Source organism: Nelumbo lutea, chromosome 2 (genome assembly GCF_056320005.1).
Source record: "Nelumbo lutea isolate HS-2025 chromosome 2, American lotus-T2T, whole genome shotgun sequence".
Taxonomy (NCBI): Eukaryota; Viridiplantae; Streptophyta; class Magnoliopsida; order Proteales; family Nelumbonaceae; genus Nelumbo; species Nelumbo lutea.
In genome coordinates this window covers 37,155,880-37,177,758 of record NC_142685.1, presented here as the reverse complement: position 1 = coordinate 37,177,758, position 21,879 = coordinate 37,155,880, and the positions used below count along the sequence as shown (strand labels likewise).

General features: G+C 36.1%; 1 protein-coding gene across 5 annotated transcripts in view; it reads left to right on the top strand.

Moving 5' to 3' along the window:
- Nucleotides 1–20,914, top strand: part of LOC148869912 (diacylglycerol kinase 4-like) — a 106,679-nt gene extending 85,765 nt beyond the window's left edge. For 3 of the 5 annotated variants that reach the window (XR_016108270.1, XM_088973916.1, XM_088973915.1), the window contains 3 exons: nucleotides 5,355–5,442; nucleotides 19,387–19,503; nucleotides 20,566–20,914. Coding sequence is in view for 2 of the 5 variants with exons in the window: in XM_088973916.1 (XP_088830042.1) it covers nucleotides 5,355–5,442; nucleotides 19,387–19,503; nucleotides 20,566–20,724 (364 nt within the window). In the remaining 3 variants the exon portion in view is untranslated. Of the gene's footprint in view, nucleotides 1–5,354; nucleotides 5,443–5,804; nucleotides 5,916–19,386; nucleotides 19,504–20,565 lie in introns of those variants that run through there. The other 2 variants (XR_016108269.1, XR_016108271.1) reach the window with 2 other exon arrangements.
- Nucleotides 20,915–21,879: the final 965 nt, after the last annotated feature.

Here is a 21,879-nt window from a genome sequence, read left to right as displayed (position 1 = left end):
TTTGAATGCCCTTACTCAAATGTAGAAAGATCTATACGCTTGAAAAAGACTTGAAGCTTCAAATGGAGCTTTTGAATTTTGGACAAATTTGAGCTTTCTCGAGCTTTTTAGGGTGCCTGTTTTTTCAGCTTCTATCTTTTGGTTGCCAAATGGAAAAGATTGAAACAAGGTCTTCCAAGCTTTAAAATCTTGAAAGACCTCTTAGAAAGACTTGCCAAATGCCCCCCAAGTTTACAAATTTTGACATAAGTTGGGCAAAGTGTATGGAAAGCAAGGGGAATTAGTTCGGCAATGAGTCCATCTTGGGCATCTTGAAGGAATTGAGGAATTTGTCGGCAGGTTTACAACATCTATTAAGTTTCAATAGGTGGTAGATGGATTTGAATTGGTTCTCACAAATATATATGGTCCTAATGGATATAGAGAAAGAGGAGTTGTAGGAGGAACTAGAAATATTAGAGGACTTTGGGGTGGGCCATGGTGCATAGGTGGGGATTTCAATGTAATCTACTTTACAAGGGAGACAAATAATACAAGGCAAAGAACTACTACAATTATGAGGAAGTTTAATGATTTCATTAATACCGTTGATCTAAATGTATTGCCTTTGTTGTACAATAACTTCACATGGTACCTTCAGGTAAAACCTATTTGCTCCAAACTAGATAGATTTTTATTCACTGCATATTGAATATGATAATAAATAATAACTAGTCGGGACCAATGCGATGCACAAGTTTTATTAAGAAAAATTGAAGAAAGAGCTTTATCACATTTCTAGTTAAGCAGTGCTCAACTAAGTCCAATTCAAGCATTTTTTTTAGGTTATATTTAGTTTATCTGATCACAATTCAAGTTGCACTCTAGTGAGAGTGGATAATTTCCTGTTTTTCTAGATAAATATGTATTAATTTTTGTATCTTAATGCTAAATTTTTTATTAATTTTTAAAATTTTATGGTTTGTAATTATTTTTAGGTAAAATTATTTTTTGTTTTGTGATTATATTTGAATAAAGTTGGTTAAGGGTAAAATATTTACTGCATTACATCAATATTTTCTATTTCAAATGCTAAGGAAAGCAAAGTATCTAGACATTTTTTTTCAAAACAATATGGGAGGGTTTTTGTCAAGTTCAAAACATATATAGGGGAGGTTCATAGGATTGTTAGAAAATCTAAGGAAGTTTTTATAATTTTCCCTATTTTTAAATAGAATTGAATATAAGTTGATTTTAAATTAATTTTAATCTATATATAATGCTTATAAATTTTTATTAATCCTTGTTAAATTTAATTAATTATATTAATTTTTATTTTTTAAATGGATTTTAAGTTCATTAATAAAAGTTATTTATAAAATGAATAGTTGTTAGATAAATTTGTATTAGTTTTATATTAATTTTAAATGGATATTAGTTTTTAATTTTTTTTATTACTTTTTATTAACTTATTTGTTTCTATTATATTGATAAAAGCATTTGTATCAATAATAATAATTAATAATTATTTTTTATCTTATTTCAGTAGTATAGTAAAGTTTTTTACGGTGGTTAGTTAATTTTTATTATTTCAAATGGAATATAAATGGATTATAATTTTTATGATGTTTTATTCATTGTTTTCAACTCATCATTGACCCTTTTGATCTAGTCACTAGGTCATGGGTTACAATACGTTTATTTTGGGTAACTTTTTCATGATCTTTGCAACCTCACTATATAAATAAAAAAAAAAAACTCATTTTGTGGATATAAATATAATTACAAACATATAAAATGTAATTATATCATATCATATTATACATATACAAAAGGTTAGTATGTCATGGTTTGATTTGTCCACCCTAGACAATTTGACTGTTGGCCCATGACCTAGAGGCAAAAACTATTCAGCCTTTAAGTTGATTTTTAAAACATTGGTTTTATTTGTTGAGTGAATTAAATAATATTTATTCGAAATATAAATTACTTAATTAATTGTTTAGTCTAATGACATATTATTGAATATCTCCATTTGAATATAATTTTTTTATTGATAATTATAATTTAATACAAATATATCTAATGTAAAAATTAGTTAAGTTGAAATGGATATAAATATAGAAAAAGTTAATGAATTTTAGGCAATTTAATGGAGTAATGAAGAGGAGAGAGATATAATGGCATGAGTTATTGAAGGAGAGTTAATGGCACAATTAATGAAAAGAGATCATTAAAGTAGTTAATGAGAAAGAGGAGTTAATGAGAGGAGATAAAAGTCTTAAAGCTTATTATCCACTTGAGTTATATTATTCAATTTTAAAATTAGAAAATTTCAAAAAGCCCATGAAAAAAAGATAAGTGTTTCACAAAAGCAACCAGAAAAAAGATAAATGCTTCTCAAAAATAACCATAAAGCAAAAAAGTTCCAGCTTGGCACATTCCATTTTAATATATAGATATAGATACCAAAAAATAATTATAATAGTAAAAGATATTATTAAAATAATCCTAATATACAATCAGATGAATCACATTAGTATTATTTAAGTTAAAATATTGAAAGTGCCATTAATATATGATTATATGTATTATTAGATCAACATGAAATTAATACAAAAAAGCGGATTTAACGTCTAACCTATGACCCATTGACTGTGTCAAAATGTTAAATGGCTAAAGAAATGGATATGGCATTAAATAGAATGGAATGATAAACCAGGATTCATGTAGCCAACACATATAGCTGATATGGGCTTTGGGAATGAGCATGCATCCAATCAAGTGGGTCCCCTATCTAATGAATGCAGTGGATTGGTCACAAGATCCTTCTAAACTGCAGAAATAAGTGGGTTTGTCTAGGAAAACTCCCTACTTGACCAGACTGCTGATTAGTGAAGTTTCTTAGATGTCCCATTTTGATTCCACCCCTAACTACATGCATCTCTCTGTGAAAGAAAGGGGAGAAGAGCAAGAATCAAATAGAGGACAGGCAGTAGGAGTTGATAGGAAGCTAGCTTAAAAATAAAGTTGATAAGTTAGAATATGAGAAGCTTGGGGAATGGAAGGAAGAGATCTTTAATAAAGGAAGTGTTGAGGAAACAAGACCAAACATAGTAATTTTTTTAGGAGTGCAAGTTAACAAATTTTGGCATTAGGTTCTCTAGAAGTGTATGGAAAGCAAGGGGAATTAGTTGGGCAATGAGTCCATCTTTTGGATCTGTAGGATGTATAGTATCACTATCAAGGTTTAAAGTGTCAGTGTTTGTCGTCCAAATATAAGAAACTTATCGAAAATGTCAAAAATATAGTATGGAAATATTGTAGCAATTATAAACATGGTAGAAACATTGTATAATATGCAAAATATAGAATAATATTTTATACAATGATAAAAGAAACATAGGCACACCTTTTAAATTATTATGTTGCTCCAAATCACTAAACAAAACTAAGAAACTAAGGTTATAGACAAAAGAATATGTTCTGAAGTTTCCCTGTGAACTTCAAGACTTAAAGCGTCCTGATAAAATGAGTCAAAACAAAATTTAAACTCATAGAAAATATGTAAATGGTTGTAATAAATCAACCAAATAATCTATTACACAAACAAAAACTAAATAACTAATATTTACCTTCATGTTTGAAATGAATATTAAGCTGGCTCATAGTGGTAATCGTGTAAGTTAGGTGACAATAACATTGTTACTCCACATATCAACAATATTGTCATCAATTTATGTTATAATACTATCTCTTGTACTCTGTATAATGTTGGTAGTGTTCACTTGGGAATATGTCGATTTTGGTAAAATTTCATTTCGCTACCCATGGCAGTGGAAATGGAAATATGTCATGGAAACTATCTCTTGTACTCCACATAGTGCTCATTGGGGAATTTGTTGATTTCGCTAAAGATTTCGTGTTGCTACCCATGGAAATGGAAATATGTTGTGGAAATATTTGGGAAATTAGGGACAATTTAAACCATTCACTATGGAAAGATGAGATAATGGAAGGAATTGAGGAATTTGTTGGTAGTACAGTGTCTATTAAGTTTCAGCAAGTGGTATATGGATTTAAATGGGTATTGACAAATATATATGGTCCCAATGGGTATAGAGAGAGAGAGTTGTGAGAAGAACTAGGAGAAATTAGAGGACTTTGGGGAGGGCCATGGTGCATGGGTGGGGATTTCAATATAATTAGGTTTACAAAGGAGACAAACAATTCGAGTTAAAGAACTACTACAAGTATGAGGAAGTTTAATGATTTCATTAATACCTTTGAGCTAAAAGAATTGCCTCCGTTGCATAATAACTTCACACTGTTTATCCTTCAAGCAAACCCTATTTGCTCCAAACTGGATAGATTTTTGTTCACTACAGATTGGATAAGATAATAAATAATAATAACAAAAAATAATTAATAGTAGTAAAAAATATTATTAATATGTAAGTAATTGTAATATATTAGCAGTTAAATTAAAACAGTATTACTTAAGTAAAATTTTGAATTGAAATTAATATTGACAAATGAAAAGCAAATATTGAAAGTACCATTAATATATTATTATATGTATTTTTAGATCAACATGAAAATAATATAAAAAGGGGAACTAATGTCTAACCCATGACCCATTGACTGGGTCAAAAGGTTTGATGGCTAAATAAATGGATATGGCATTAAATAGTATGGAATGATAAAACAGGATTCATGTTGCCAACACATATGGCTAATATGGGCTTTGGGACTGGACATGCAGCCAATCCAGTAGGTCCCCTATTTGATGAAGGGACTGGATTGATCACAAGATCCCTCAAAATGGCAGAAATAAGTGGAGTTGTCTAGGCAAACTCCCTACTTGACTAGTGGTTAGTGAAGATTCCTAGACGACTCATTTTGATTCCACCCCTAACTCCATCCATCTCTTGTGAAGTATAGTTTGTAAGGCAAAAGTTTTTAACATGTTCATTAAAAATTGTAACTTTCTCCTGTGTGGCTAGTTTGCAACTAGTGGCAACTCTGCTCCTGTCCCCCAGTTTATTCTGATAAAGGACTTATAACTGAAGGCCACAGTTCTACACTTTTGATTTTTCCCAATATCTAAAGTCAATCTGTTTTTAATATTTATTGGTCACAATTGACCAAATATAAACTGGTTACTTGCCATTATTTCCATTTGACCTTTAATTTATATGAATATTATGTGTCATATTTTGTTTTCCTTTGTTACTTGTTTTGTTCCCTTTCAGATGCTTTGTTTATTATTACTTCCTTAATATTCAAGTACTTTGGGGACTTGATGTTCTGCATTTTTTCTTTCTTCTCCTCTTGAACATGACCTAATACAGTCTTCTTGTCCTATCTTGCAGCGTTAGGGCAATTGTTGCCTTAAATCTTCATAATTATGGGAGTGGGAGGAATCCATGGGGTCATCTGAAGCCAGAGTATATGGAAAAGGTATGGTCTTTATCACATGACATGGAAAACTGAATCCTAGTTCCAATGGGCATTCTTAATCATTTTAGAATTAAAAAGTCCTGAGTTTTGGGCTGATAGAACTTGTTTTTATTTACATTGCATAGTTAGGGAGTTATTGGGCCTTAGGCCCACTAGTTTATGTTTTAAGTTAAGAGTGTTTTTTAAGTTCTCAGAAGTAGCTGCTTACCAAGGGCATACATGTCTTTGTACTCTCTTTTATTTATGATTATATAATCTAACGAAAGAGACAGCCAGACCTAATTCTGAGCTTCTCCCATTCTCTTCTATCTCTCTTCTCTCTCTTTCTCAGCTAAAACCTTTTTCTTCTCTTTCTTTTACAGTTTTTGTATCAAAACAGGTGTCCAAACTTTTCTACTTGGTATCAGAGCAAGTTTAAAGATTTCTTGAGTTGCTCCATCATGCAGCCCTAGATCGGCCGACTACATGATAAGGTAAAGGGCTGATCGAAGACTTTTGGTAAGCCTAGTTTTTGGATTTTTTCGGTGGAATTGCAATCCCTTGTAGCTGGTCTAGGATTTTACACCAAAATTAGGAAGAACTAGAGAAAGGGGAGAGTCTTGATTTAATAGGACTTAAATTTTGACCTAGGAAGCGGCACTCTAGTTTTCTAGGGTTCCTTGAGGTTTTCTAAAGGGGGGCAGTTTAAGTCCCAGCTTTTTGGAGGTCTCTAGAGGGAATCTTTGGAGGGAGGGGCTTCTAGGGCTCTAAGAGGGTGTTTAAGGTTTCTAAAGGAGATAAATACCTTTCTTTTCATCTCAAATTGATTTCCTAATCTATTCTGGGAGTTATGGAGGCTTGTAGAATTGAAAACAAATTTGCAGGAGAAATGATTAGGAGGAAGAGGTACTGGAGATCTCTTCGAGGCCGGAACCATCACTACAGTCAAGTTGGATGATACAAACTACTTAGAATAGTCACAGTCTGAAAAAATGGCCATTGGTGCTCGTGAGAAATTGGGGTATGCCACTAGTGAGAAAAAGAAACCTGAAACTAACCACTCCTAGTGGGTATAGGAGAACTACATGGTGATGACTTGGTTGTGCAATTCCATGTTGCTCCATATAAGTAAGAACTTTTTATGAGCTAATACAGCTAAGGAGATTTGGGATGGAGTAGTAGAAACCTATTCACAAAATGAGAATGTTGCTAGAACCTATCAGTTGAGAAATCAAGTGATTCCTACTAGGTAGGGAGATAAGCCTATTGCTATTTATTTTTTAGCCCTCAAAACCTTATGAAAGGAGATAGGTCATTTGGAGACTATGGTTTGGGAAAGTAGCAAAGATACAACAAATTATTAGAAGCTGATAGAGAAGAGAATGGTTTTTGAGTTTTTGACTGGACTTAACCCTGAGTATGATATTGCACAACAACATATTCTTTCTCGAGACAGTGTAATTCTCTCTTAGGCATATGCCTTTTGTATCTAGAGAGGAGAGTAGGAGGAATGTGATGATGAGGAATCCAAGCCTTGAGAAGTCAGCGATGGTTAGCATAGTGAAGCCTAAGCCAAGTAGGGACAAGGGTGGAAATGAACTGAGGAAGGACAAAAATGATATGATCTGTGACTACTACAAGAAACCCAAGCATACTAGAGATACCTACTGGAAGCTTTACCCACACCTTGTACTGAGTCGGGTCAGAAATAAGAAGGGAAATGCGAACATGGTAGTGACTGGTGATTTATCAGGGCCACCTAATATAACCTCTCTAGAGTATTGCAGCAGCTGCAATGAGGGCAGGATTAGAGAGATATGGGAAGTTTCTGAATTAGAAGGATACAACCAGTTCTAACTCATTATTAGGTGGACAACAAAGTGCAGGTGGATCAGGAGGTTGTCATTCTACTTCGTTTGCACACACAAGTAGTCCACATGCCATTGCAAATTATGTATCCCCTACAGGTAAGGGGGGACCTCCTTGGACTATAGACTCAGGAGCCTCAGAACATATGACCAATGTTTCAACTACCTTCTCCTCATACCACCTTTGCTCTAGTAAAGAAAGAGTTTCCACAGATAATGGATCACATGTTCCCATTACTAGGAAAGGGTCTGTCAGGATAACCGATACCATTACCCTACCTTTTGTCCTTCTTGTTCCTAGACTGAGCACTAATCTTTTATCTGTTAGTAGCTTGACAAAGAATTTGAATTGTTTAGTAATTTTTTCCCCTAGTCTTTGTGTTTTGTAGGATCTGGAATCAAAGAGGATGATTGGGAGTGCTTGTAAGGTGAATGGAATCTATCTTCTTGATGCACTTCTTAGTCATTAGAGTCATCATGTCAATAGGAGTATTGAGTCAAAGTCAGTGGGTCAGCTTATACTTTCGCATAATCGGTTAGGACATTTACCTTTAGCTTATTTGCATTTTTTGTTTCCAAAATTGCTTGAGTCTGTCAGTTTGTCCAGTTTGGAGTGTGAGGGGTGTTAACTTGGAAAGTATTGTAGACATTCCTTTGAAGCAAGTAATAAAAGATGTTCTTTTGCTTTTGATATTGTTCATATTGATGTGTGGGGGCCATACCATGTTTCCTCTATAGGTGGCTATTGGTATTTTTTTCTATTTGTGGATGATTATTCTCGATACTCTTGGATATATTTGATGAAATCTCGTGATGAGGTACCGTCTTTGGTTCAACAATTCCATCAGATGGTGCTGACACATTTTGGGGTACAAGTGAAAGTGTTTAGATCAGACAATGCCAGGGAATACTTTGAAAAAAAACCTGGCATCATACCTATTGGAGCATTGAGTTATCCATAAGAGCAGTTGTACATACACTCCACAACAGAATGGTGTAGCAGAAAGGAAGAACATACATATTGTGGAAGTAGAAAGAAGCATGATGTTGAGCTCTATAGTTCCAGTTTGTTTTTGGGGTGATGTCATTCTTACAACAGTTTTCTTAATTAGCCGAGTGCCTTCTCGTGTTCTTGGACATAGCACTCCATTCAGCCTTCTTTTTCCTGAGGGGGAGACATTCCATATTCCTCTAAAGGTGTTTGAATGTATATACTTCGTCCATGTTTTTGGTCCTCAGCACTCAAAGCTGGATCGTAAGGCGAAGAAGTGCGTCTTCCTTGGGTATGCAGGAAATCAGAAGGGGTACTGTTGTTATGATCTAGTCTCCGAGAGTCGGTGTGTTACTATGGATGTCACCTTTTTTGAGTCCACACCTTTTTTCTTGAGAGGGGTTCTTCTCAAGGGGAGTGTTTTGGAGAAGGAAGTGAGCAATCTATACCACTTCTTGTTCTAGCTCCTTTGTCTACTCTAGTGTCTAACCTAGCTATCTCACCCTCTTTGCCACTTCCATTACGTCCTGTCTCTTGGTGCTTTACACGACAACACCTATGACAACACAGGGAGGTTGATTCCACAACAAAGAAACCCACATCACTCCATATCGGCTCATCGGAGATTCCATGTTCGACTGACATAGACCCAGGTATGCCTCTTGTTTCCCCTAATGGTTTAGTTCCTATTTGATACTACTACACCTGCTCCTAACACCATTGTAGATGACCTTGATCTCCCTGTTGCCCTCAGAAAAGGGAAGAGGAAGTGTATTGCTCATTGCATCTCACACTATCTTTCCTACATTGGATTATCCCCTTCCTACCAAGCCTTCCTTTCCTCCCTTGACTCTATGTCTATACCCAGGAGTGTTGGTAAGGCTCTTTCCAAACCTGAGTGGAAGACAGCTATGTAGAGGAAATGAAAGCATCGAGTAAAAATCAAACATGGGAGATTGTGGATTTGCCTAATGGCAAGGAGACAGCTGGATGTAGATGGGTTTATATTGTGAAGTACAAGGTTGATGGGAGTATAGAAAGGTACAAGACGAGGCTGGTTGCAAAAGGGTATATTCAGACTTATGGCATAGATTACTTGGAAACTTTTGCACTAGTGGCAAAGATGAGTTCAGTCTGGATTCTTCTATCACTAGCAGCTACATACTCTTGGCCACTCTTCAACTTGATGTGAAGAATGCCTTTCTCAATGGGGACTTGCAAGAGGAGGTGTTTATGGATCTTTCAATTGGCTTCTACAATAAGGTGGAAAAAGGAAAGGTATGCAGGTTGGTTTAAAGCAATCACTTAGAGCTTGGTTTGACAGGTTTAGAAGTGCATTATTTGAATTTAGCTATACTCAAACTCAATCTGATCATACTTTTTTGTGAAGAGGAGGGGGTCACTAGTGTTAGTTTTGATAGTGTATGTGGATGACATTGTATTCATAGGAAATGATCTGAGTGAGATTGATACCCTGAAGAAGAATCTGCACAAAGAGTTTTAAGATTAAGGATCTTGGGGAGCTGAAGTACTTTATAGGCATTGAAGTGGTAAGGTCCAAGTATGGGATCTTCATCTCATAGAGGAAGTATGTTCTAGATCTACTACAGGAGATAGGAAAACTTGGGGCAAAGGCAGTTGATACACCTATGATCAAAACCATAGAATAAATGCTTTAGAGGGCGAACTTGTAAAGGATGTTGGAAGATATTAGAGGTTAGTGGGGTGGTCACTATACTTATGTGTGACATGACCAGACATCTCTTATGCAATGAGTGTGGTGAGTCAATACATGCATGCCCCACAAGTTCAGCAGTGGGAGGCTATTGACAGGATACTTTCCTATTTAAAGGGACACCCAGGTAGAGGCATATTGTTTGTTGACCATGGATAGTTGAAGTTAGAGGCTTACACAAATGCTGATTGGGCAGGGTGTCTAGATGATAGGAGATCTACATCAGGAGTTTGTACTCTTGTTGGAAGTAATTTAGTTTCATGGAAGAGTAAGAAACAGACAGTTGTGGCAAGGTTAAGTGTAGAAGCTAAATGGAAAGCCATGGTACATGGTGTTTCAGAGCTCCTCTGGATCCGTTCCTTGTTAGGGGAGATTGGAGTTGAGGCCGAAGAACCTATGATGGTATATTGTGAAAATTAAATTATCAAAGCCATGGTTTTAATATTCCAAAATATTCTATTAACATTCTTTAAATTAAATAAAAAAGGATTAAAATAAGTGGGAAAACCAATAGAAATCTTCCCTAGAAGTTTCAGCTTGATAGAGAAGGAGTAGAGAGAGGTATGAGAATTTGGGCTGAAAGCAATAGAGATAGAGAGTTGGTTCATCTCTCTAACAGCCACTCTTTTGTTGATTTACTAATTAAATGGCAAGTTACATCTTTGCCCTTAACTAAGAAAAGCGACAGAGAATATAATATAATGTTAAGTAAAATACCACCTATACCCCTGCTGAAGATAAATAGAAAAGAAATAAATAAAAGACACTTCAACTCCCTCAAGTTGGAGCATAAATACATAGAGCTCCAACTTGTTAGAAATAGAATCCATTCTTGCACAATTTAAACCTTTGGTAAAGAGGTCAGCTAGCTGATCTTCTGACTTCACATAGGTTGTAACTTCTCCACTTGCTACCTTTTCTCTCACAAAATGGCATTCTACTTCTATGTGTTTGGTCTCTTCATGGAATAATGGTTTATATGTGGATGGCAGCTTGATTATCACAAAACAACCTCATAGGAGAGGGTATATCTATCCCAATTTCCTATAACAAGTTCTTCAACCACACCAACTCACAAGTAGAATGAGCCATAGCTCTATATTCTACTTGTGGTGGATATCTTGTCTATGTTGGAAGGGTTAGAATCCAAATTATGGATGGCCGAAGCAGGTTTAATGGCTGGCTGAATTTCAAAAATTTTTCTAACCCCACTAGGAAAGCGGTTTCCTGAAGATTTTGAAATATGAAATTTCTAGATCGATCTTCCACTGAATCGGACCAGATTTGAAACCGAAATTAAAACTAATTGTACGTGATACAGAGTCCACAAATTGCAGCTCCCAGAGTGGTAATTTACACCCAAAATTAGTCCAAAAAACTGGCCTCCAACTAAAGATGGCGTAGTGAATGAAAAGCCGATTCAGCAACACTATTTTCTGCAAAACTATTACCGAACTGCCTTTGGTCTACTGAGATTTGTGAGCCTGATTTCCCCAACGTTTTTCTTGCAAAAACACAGTTGGAAAACTGACAAAAATCAGTTCTTGCAATGACTAGGTTGCGATAGGATATCTAGGAGAGGAAGAGAGAAGAGGAGAGAGCAAGAGAGAAGAAAGTTCTATCTGCTTTCTTCCTCTTAACCCCCTATATGGAGCACTCTCCTAATCTAATTAAGAGATTATCCAAATCTGATTTGAATTTGGACTCTTTTAATATATAAGCATTATCCTCTTAAGAGGATAGGTGCTCCATTCCCAGAACCATGCCCGGTTTTGACCCAAATCACATGACGACCTAACTAATCTCATTAGTAATGGGTCTTTGGTCCATTTTCTTCAAAGTTTCATGTCCCTAGTTGTTGCATGGCCACTTTGGGCCTGATATTGTATGACGTGGGACCCCACAAAGGTCTCACATAAGTCCATGAGGGTTCGGGGCCAAATTCACTGTTTAGGGCAGTGAACCTCTGAGCCAATTAGCATGGGCTCAGTTTGGGCTTAGGAATGGCAATTGGGCGGGTTCGGGGCAGGGATCATATTCCTTGTCCCCAACCCCGATTCTAAAATTAACTCCCGTCCCCATCCCCGATCCTTGCCAAGGATAAAATTTGTCCTCCATCCCCAATCCCCAACAGGGATGGATTCCCCGTGGGGACCCGAATCCCTGAAATGTTTTTAGATAATAGTAATTTTTTGAAAAATAGATTTACTTAAGATAAATAAAAGTTTCAAATTATAAATAATGTTTTGAATATGTTTCGATATATAATATAAATAATATAATAATATATATTTAATATAAATAAAATTAATATATAATCGAGGTCAAGCAGGGCGAGGACCTCAATCCCGATCCTCGACCTGATGGGGTTGGGGAAGTTGGGTCCCCGTCAGGGATGGGAAAATTGCCTTCCCTAGATTGGGCCCAACATTTACAGTTAAATGATCGTTGGATTCAGCCACCCTATGAAGAAGACCCAACGATAATGGACTTATATGGGATAAAGCTCACCTGGTAATTAGCCATGCAATGGTCTTATAGTTAACCTCTTGACTCATAATTATTAGAACACTGCTCACAGGGAAGGACCTCTCCCCTGACTGCAAGATACAATGTTACACTCTCTGCTCAAATGGACCTCGGGATTAAAACCATTTTGCAAACCTTTTTCCATAAAGTATAATATAATAATATATAAATATATTTTGCAAAACCAGATTTGAAACACAAATGAAATCCATTGCCAGCAATTTAGGTTTCCACCAAAGAGTGCAAAGCCCGATATTCACTTTGTTAGACAAAGGGTCGATCCTATCACTATGATCACCCACTCAAGTAATTTGCCAAATTGCCCCAACATGCTCATATATTTTGGCCCATGATGGGTCTCACTGGTTGGCACATCAAAGGCAGCTCAGTCCACTACTTAATGAAGTATCATAATCAATTCTGGGGTTGTGTGCAACTTTCCATTTTTGCCCATCTATCTCCAAGGTCTAGGGAATAACTGAAAATTGGCCTTGATTCAGTATTTCTTCCAAACACCCATTGCCTGTGCTAGGGGTCTAACACTAGCAATTGAGACAAGTTGCTCCAACTGTTTGGTAGCACACCAATGTCAGCCTTATCAAGATAAACTCCCCAAGCCTATCCAATGGCTGAGAACATTCTAAACTAATACGAGTCTTGTAAGTGTCTAGTTTAAGGGGTAATACACAAAAAACATACCATTATCAACATGAAACAATAAATGTACCTTATTCATTTACAAATAAATTTTATGTACATCAATCTATATTGGACCCTACCCAGTTTGTATCTAAATACCCTTCTAGGGACAACTCACCTTCCTTCTTATATAACAACCCTCGATCAAGAGCACCTTTCATGTACCTCAAAACCCTTATACTGCTTCCCAATGGTTTGGTTTTGGGATTTTGCATGAACTAACTAAGCACACCCACACTAAATGAAATGTCTGGTCTCATAATTGTAAGATAAATATGCTTGCCAACTAGTCTCCTGGATCATCCAAGGGCTCCCCCTCACGATTTGGAATCTTCACATTTGAATCAATAGGAGTGTTAACTGGTTTAGCTCCAAATTATTCTATCTCCTCTAGTACGTCTAGAACGTACTTACATTGGGAGAGGGAGATGCCAATTTTGGATCTAGCAACTTCAATACCCAAGAAATATTTCAAGTGGCCCAAATCCTTAGTCTGAAATTGGTGTTGTAGAAACTGTTTCAACTCCTTAATTCCCTCACTATCACTGCCTATAATGATTATATCATCAACATTGACTACCAAGATAATTTTCCTGGCTGGTGTGTCTCTGTTGAAAACTAAATGGTCCACACTACACTGTTTTAAGGTGAACTGTTTTACTACATGTTGAATCTCTCAAACTAAGCTCATGGCAACTATTTTAGCCCATAAATAGCTTTCTTGAGCCAACACACCTTACCTTCCTTCCCCTAAGCAACATACCTTGGTGGTTGCTCTATATACACCTCAAGATCACCATGAAGAAATGCGTTCTTAACATCATTCTGAAACAATGCCCAATCAAAATGAGCAGCTAGGGAGATAATAAAATGAACAGAGCCACCTCTTGAAAGTGTGTATCGTAGAGGACCTCAAAGAATTGTTTATCCCACTCTAGCTCCTGCTTATTGTCTGTTGATGCCATTGTCCTTGATACAGCAGGGATTAACTCACAAAAATCACCAACTGAAGTCAGCCACTACACTGCACTTAAACTCACAACTCAACAAACCTTGGGACATTTATAAAGATGGTAATCATCACCAAACAAAACTCCATTCACATAGGAATAGTACCACCCATGTCCATCCTCTTCTTCGAACTACCAATTAGAGGATATTTAAAAACATACCAAACCAACCTTATTCAACTGAGCGTGAGGCATTTAAGCCTCTATGACTGAGGGTGATCTGTCCACTTACATCATTTTTTCAAGATTTATTATAGGGTTAAATACTTAAAGTGTCCCTATATTTTAGCAAATGGACAATAACTTACCCTACTATTTGAAGAATTACTTAAAGTACCCTTAAGTTTTCTGACAATGGTTATCGTCATTAAATATTGATGGAAAAAAAAAAGAAAAATATTAAATTTTCCCTTCATTATTTCTCAAATTTTCAAAATAAAACCCAATTGATGAAACAAGTAGGTGGGTTCCTGCACAAAGTGACTCCTTGTCCCCAACGGAAAAACATGGGTTCAATAACAATGTCGAAGCTTACTACAAATACATACTAATGGAAATAATAATTGAAAATTTCATGCACAAAGAGGTAAAGAGAGGATTGTTGTGGTACTAATCAAATATAAACAAGCCAATTGTATTATTCAAATACAAATCTTACAACTGGAAGAAGATACACAGGATCGATTTAGTGAATCTCCGTAAAAGCTTATATGAGGTTTTACATTCTCCTGCATTGGGTCAGATTCTATATTGAATCTTGTAATCTCTTGAACCACCGTGGTTTTGCCCCTATAAGGGGCCAGCATCATGAGTGTTGTACTTGTTAGAAGAGCACTTACACGGAGAGAAAGACATTGAGATTATTAGAGAGCTAATCCTCTCCATGGACTACTATCTTAGATTGGAGCTGGTATATTTTGAAAATTTATATTCCAAACTTCATTTCTCCCTTCCACTATGTTACCACAATCTAAGAATATACAGATTGTATTCACTGAATTTTCTTACCTCAATAACTCATAACATCCAACTCCGTGGTATAGAAAATTGGATTCCATCGATCTATAAAGAACTTCAATAGTTGGGTCAGCATCTCCAAATTCCCCAAATCTCTTGTTTGAACGGTGAATTATAGCTTTGCCTCTGGTGCGTTGTGTTACAAATCATTGAATTGGAATTATCATATGTCCTTGTTCAATCGTTAATATGATGTGCACAGTGGGGTTACAAGTGAGGAAGATGCTGTCGGAGTTTTTTATCATACCGCTAGCTTTAATATGGTGATAGGTTATCCGGTAAATAGATACAAACAAGCTTCATATCTGTATCAAGAAAACTTTTAGTGTTGATTTAGATTTTGAAATTTGAGATGCAGTAGATACAGACAAGCTTCATATCAACACTAAAAAATTGAGGAAGCATGTTTTAAAAATTTATTAAACCAAGCCTTACTTTGTTCCAGCCTGAATAGGACGAAACCCCTCTTTTTCCATGTTAATTTATCCCAGTTCATCTAAGGTTCTTTCATCGGTAAGTTGGGTTTTGTTTTGAAAATTTAAAGAACAATGAAGGGCAAAATCAACCGCAAAAGGATAGTTTTGGAATGAAGAAAAATTATATTAGTCATGTGACACCACATGCGAACGGATTGTAACAGCGCACTAATGGTAGGGGAGGATTTTGTCCATTGTCAAAAAACTTAAGGGTCTTTAAGTAATTTTTCAAACAGTAGGGTAAATTTTTGTCCATTTGCTAAACCATAGGGGTACTTTTAGTATTTAACCCTTTATTATATAAAGAGAAGAAGGAGGAGAGATCAATTTGTAGCGTCCAGAGACAGATTTCTCTATTCAGTCATGTAAACGAGCTCTGATACCATATCCCAGTTCAACATGATAGAAGAAAGCATATAGAGGTGGACAGACACTTCATAAGAGAAAGGGTGAAATCTGAAGTATACCTACCATATGTTACATCTGATTTACAGCTAGTTGATGTTCTCACAAAAGAAGTTGCAAGAACTAAGCTTGAACATGATCTACACAAGTTGGGAGTGTGTGATATCTACTACCAACGTGAGGGGGAGTGTTGGGATTCAGCAGTTTCTTATGATTTTCTTGTTTATAATCATTAGTTAGTGTTATTGGGCCCAAGGTCCATTAGTTTTTGTTTCTTTGGAGCTGTTTATATGTTATGATAGTAGCCGCCCCATTAAGGGCATTTTAGTCTTTGTAATAATCTTTTTTGAGTATGTAAGATAATGAGTGGGGCCACCACATAATTATTGGCTTCTCCCCATCTCTTCTATTCTTCTCAGTAAGATCTCTCTCTCTCTCTCTCTCTCTCTCTTCTTTCTCATTGTTTTCAAATCAAATTATTGTTTTTTCTTTTCTACTAAGCCCACCAGTTCTTTTATTTCTTTTAAGTTGTGGTCCCTTCTTGTTATAGCCACCCTTTTACTTTGCTTGATGAAGCACTATCGCCAAGACCGAGGCCAAAACACAAGATGAGGAGAGGGTAAAGGAACACTACAACTGCAAGTAGGAGAAAATGGATTAGGAGTGTTCACATGCATTAGAACAAGAATAGAAATACAAAAGGTTGTCCGATGTTCACTGATATTCTCCCCTTGAAGAGAAGGGCGAGATGACTGAAAGAAAGGTGAGAATTCAAGAAAAGTACCATCTGTAGAGATGCAAAAGATTAGTTTATTTGGTCCTAGTTACTTGTTTCTTATTGCTATTATTATTGTCATTATTTTATTTCTTTCTTTCATTATAGGTAGCAATGGTATTATAGTCTCTGTAATGTTTTTTTATTTGATCTCATATAAATAGCAATTAATGGGGTATCAGGAACACAAGATTCTGAGCCCCTTTTCTATTTCTCTTGTATTCTCTCTTCTTCTTCTCCTCTGCTCTTCCTTCTCTTTTCTCTCTTTTCTTTTGCTGATTTTACCTCAAGACCTGATTTGGTTATTAGCTGTCTCAGCCAAGTTGGTAAAGCAGGTCTAGGATCAATTAGGGTTCTCATGCGGACTTGATCCAGCTGGCTGCATGAGAATTTCCTAGGGCTGGAGTTTACAGAATTTGTTGTCTGATTCTTGGAGGTTATTGGAGAGTTCAGTTGCTGCCCAAGGTGTTGAGTGATCTTGGAGATTGCCCGGCAACTAGGAAGAGTCAAAGAAATCGGGTAGGTTCAAGGTTTAGGGGTTAAATCTGTGATTGGAAGTGGTGCTCAGTGATTTTTGGGCATATTTTTTATTTCTATTAAGATTGATGGCTAGTAGAAGACTGTTGGATTCTTCTAGAGGGAGCAGTTGATTGAATTTGACTTTCTCCAGGGCTGGTTCCAGGGTTTCCTTCAAAATTTGAGCAGTTCCTGATATGCAGCTTTCCTTTTTGATTATTAATTCCTTTCTTTGGGATTCCTAGAAAGTTTTTTGAGGACTGTTACCTATTTTGGGTTGCTGTACAAACCTTTCGAGCTTTGTGAAGGGTGAAGTTGAACTTCTTTTCATGAGGTTGTGATTTCCTTGTGGTGTGTTCATCATGGAGACAGCTGGAAATGAATCTAAGACACATGGGGAAGGACTTGTGGTAGTTGGAAGTGTGTCAATAACTCTTTTCAGATAATCACTGTCAAATTTGATGGAACCAACTACTTAGAGTGGGCTCAATCAGCTATGATGACCATTGGGGGAAGGGGAAAACTAGGATATGTGATTGGGGATACAAAGAAGCCAGCCAAGGAAGACCCATCTCATGCCAAATGGGTTCAAGAAAATTATATGGTAACGAGTTGGTTATGCAATTCTATGCAGCTTCACATTAGTAGGAATTATTTGTAGGTGAAGATAGCTAAGGAGATTTGGGAAAACATGGAAGACATACTCTCAGCCTCTCAATGTTGCTAGAGTTTATAAATTGAACAGTGAAGTAAATATTCTTAAGCAGGGGGAGAAACCTGTATCAGTTTCTTCTCTACTTTGAAACCTTTATGGCATGAGATTGACCACCTAGAGACGATTGAGTGGGAGAGCATGCAGCAACATATGGGAAGTTGATTGAAACAAATAAAGTGTTTGAGTTCCTTGCTGGGCTGAATTCAGAGTTAGAAGCACCAAAATCGATGGTTCGAGTACTAGTAGTAGAAATTCAAGAATAGTTGGTGTGGTCAAGAGTTATATTGTATTTGGACAAAGTAGGCTGCTAATATTTTTAAGGAGCTTCACTTGTAAAGTCTTCTTTAGAAGCATTATTTGCTCTCTTTTGTTGGGGCCAACATCCCATGCAATTCATAGTACGTATATTTGGAATGTTTCTTATTTCACAATGTTCACATTGACAATTTTGCACTGCCTATTTCCTTTGAAACTTCCTTAGAAGCATCTGATCTCTAATTTACCTCATTTTTCTGTAGCTAAGGTTGATCTATCGACTCTTGGTAGTAAGACTTTTATTCATAGCCACTTTCCTAATATCTTCACCCTGGACCAATGCATAGACCTGTCCAGGTAGGCAACTCCTCACTACTTACAAGCTGTGCGTGCACCAATTCAAAATCTGAGTTCAACCCAACAAGAACAGTTCTCGCAACAACAATACATTCCAACTTAAAGAGTTGATGGTGATCTATCTCTTCTCACATCTTTCAAAGAGTAGAAATATTCTGCCAATTTTCCCTCCCCCGATGAAGGTGACCTGTTTTTTGGTATGACTAATAAATCCATGATATATTTTGTTGAGGATATGTTTCAACATCTACTGCATCCCAAACTTCTTTAGCAATCTGTTAAAACAAAAACTCTGAATGACAGATGAAAGAATTTAATTTGGAAACCATGAGAGAAGAAATGGATTGAGAGAGACAAAAAGTGAAAGAGAGAGAGAGAGAGAGAGAGAGAGAAAGTCAAGAAGAAAGAAAATATTTGGAGGCTGGAATAGGTCATTAAACCCCTATTCCTCAATGTATTTCATAAGCAAGAATATGAAATTACAATATCACTCTTGCTTGATTATGTATATCTCTATGCCATTGTACCATGTAGTCCCAACTCCTAATGACTAACAAGGAATTATGTTATTCTGTGTGTAAGTATATTTACATAAATGAAATCTTTATACTTTTCAGAGAGGCTTTGTTGAACCCAATATGGATGATGGTCTTCTCGAAATCTTTGGCCTAAAGCAAGGATGGCATGCATCATTTGTTATGGTTGAACTCATCTCTGCAAAACATATTGCCCAGGTACTATTGTTGTTTCAAAATTTTCACTTTGGCACCCTAGATCTGATACTAGGTATTCTTAATTTTTCACTAAGTGGTAACATTTACACTATGTTAGTTTTGAAGAAAATGAGAGGAAAGAAAATAAAACAGAAAAGAAAGATAAACTAAACATTAAGAAGAGTAAATAAACATTTTCTCTTAAAAGGGTGGGGCGAATTTTGCTTCCTCTCATTCTACTGTTTTCCTTTGTTTTCTCTACCTTTTAGGGGAGAAAACAAAGAGGTCAAAAAGAAAATTTACCTTTCGATTTTGTCTTAACACTCCTTATTTTTTCTCTTTTGCTTTTCCTTTTCATCAAATCTAGGCTTTTTTTAGATTTTATTTTCCTTTCTTCCATTTCACTGTTTAGCAAAAGAAGTATGGTACTATTTTATGATGCATTGGTTAGAAAAAAAAAAAAGAAAAAAGCTGATAAAAAAATTAAGTACAACTAGTGAGTGTTGGAACATATTTCTTTCCTTTTATTAATTGACCTAGGAATTTAATATGTTCAAAATCATCCAAGTATGTATGTGTTACCTCTTATCTAGCTGGAAGTATGGCTTGCAGAGTTTTTGCATTCCACAGTGCACAGAATTGATATCAAACACACCCTTAACATTGAGATAATAGATCAAGTATTGCCAAAAGATTATGGATTTGCCAAAATTAGTACATCTTAGTAGCAAACCATTATCTTAGCCATTACTTGGTATAATGGTATAATCTGGGGATGACAAGCATGAGAATGTGGGTTCGAGTCTGAGGGTGACCACTTTGTTTGAAAAATGCCAAAGTTAGGACTGTACCCAGTCTACCCCTTCCATGACCCCAGATAGCTGTGACCAACATTGGGTAATGGCCTTTTATTATCAAACCATTATCTTATAAAGATAATTTATCTGCACATTCCATTTGAAAGCCCCCATTTACTGTAAAGATTTTATTGTTTTATTTATTTCATAAAAAGATGATTTTAATTGTTAAATTTGGTTTTCATTATGAATTCTTTTGAAAAAAAAAGAAATTTACTGCTTTCAGGCTGCTGCAATTAGATTGGAAATTACAAGCGGTGAGTGGAGAAATGCATATATGCAGATGGATGGAGAACCATGGAAACAGCCAATGAACAGGAACTATTCTACACTTGTGGAGATAAGGAGGGAACCGTTTCAATCCCTAATGATCAGTGGAGAGTGATTTCTCTGGATTTTCATTAGCTAGTATTTGCAGCGTAGAGTGTATATCTGGTGTTATAATTTATCTGGAAACCATGTAAAGCAATTAGTCAACCTAGAGCCTGTAATTTATCTTATGTAAAATTATTAGAAATTATATTGGAACAATATTTTTCCAAGTTCATTATTAGTGCATTCTATGTATTTTGTTTCCATTGCACACAGCTGCGGAGCTATCAATGTGGTATGGACTATAGAACAGTATTGGGAAATCAAGAAATAGTTTATCTAAAAGAATGAGTTTGGTAGTGATGTAAATATTTTTTGAGGCAAATGGTAGTGATGTAAATATGAAGATGAATGAGTGGTAAAACCAAAAAAAAAAGACTAGAAATGAGTTTGTGGAGATATAGTGGTAGCCCCAATAGGTCATGAAATGAGGGAAAATAAACTATGATGGTTATCATGAGCAAAAGGGGCCATTTATGGCACTAAAAGAAGAAATAATCTGCTCCCAGTTGAAGAGTGAGTCAAAAAGGGTGGGCTGAAGTAGTGAGGAATTATTTGAAGCCCATAATTTAGCCAGGGGCATGTAATTGAGTAGAATGAAATGGAAGAACAAGGATTTACTAACTGAAAGGTAATGTTAAATTGTAAACTAAAAGACCTATAAGGCTATAATATCTTGTCAAAAGAGGATGGATTGAATGCACTTTTAATTTACTTTAAGGTGAAAACTGAAAAGGCCATTAATACTGTAGGCTTTCCTTTTTATTCTTTTTAGAGAGAGAGAAAGCACTTCTGCTAGGAGTGGTCATTCTTGGTTCGGCCCGGCCCAACCTGCAAATTTTTTCTGGGCTTGGGCCTAGATTTTTTTGTTTAGGCCTGGCCTGGGCCGGCATCAAACCATTACTCATTAGGGAAAGCCCATGTTGGGTCGGGCTTGCGCTTCTAATCTAGGCCTGGGGTGTAAGCTAGGTCAGGCCTGGGCTTGCTTAAAACCCTTATCATTGGTGCCCTATCTGCTAGTTGCAAGTCGGGCCGAGTTACGTCAGGTTGAGGTCAATCCTAACCCAACCCAAGCTGTGTAACTCTCAACCCTAATCCAAACCTTAACCCAACCCAAAGTTTTCAAGTTGTGTTGGGCTTAGTTTGGCCCTACTCTACTTCCCTTTGC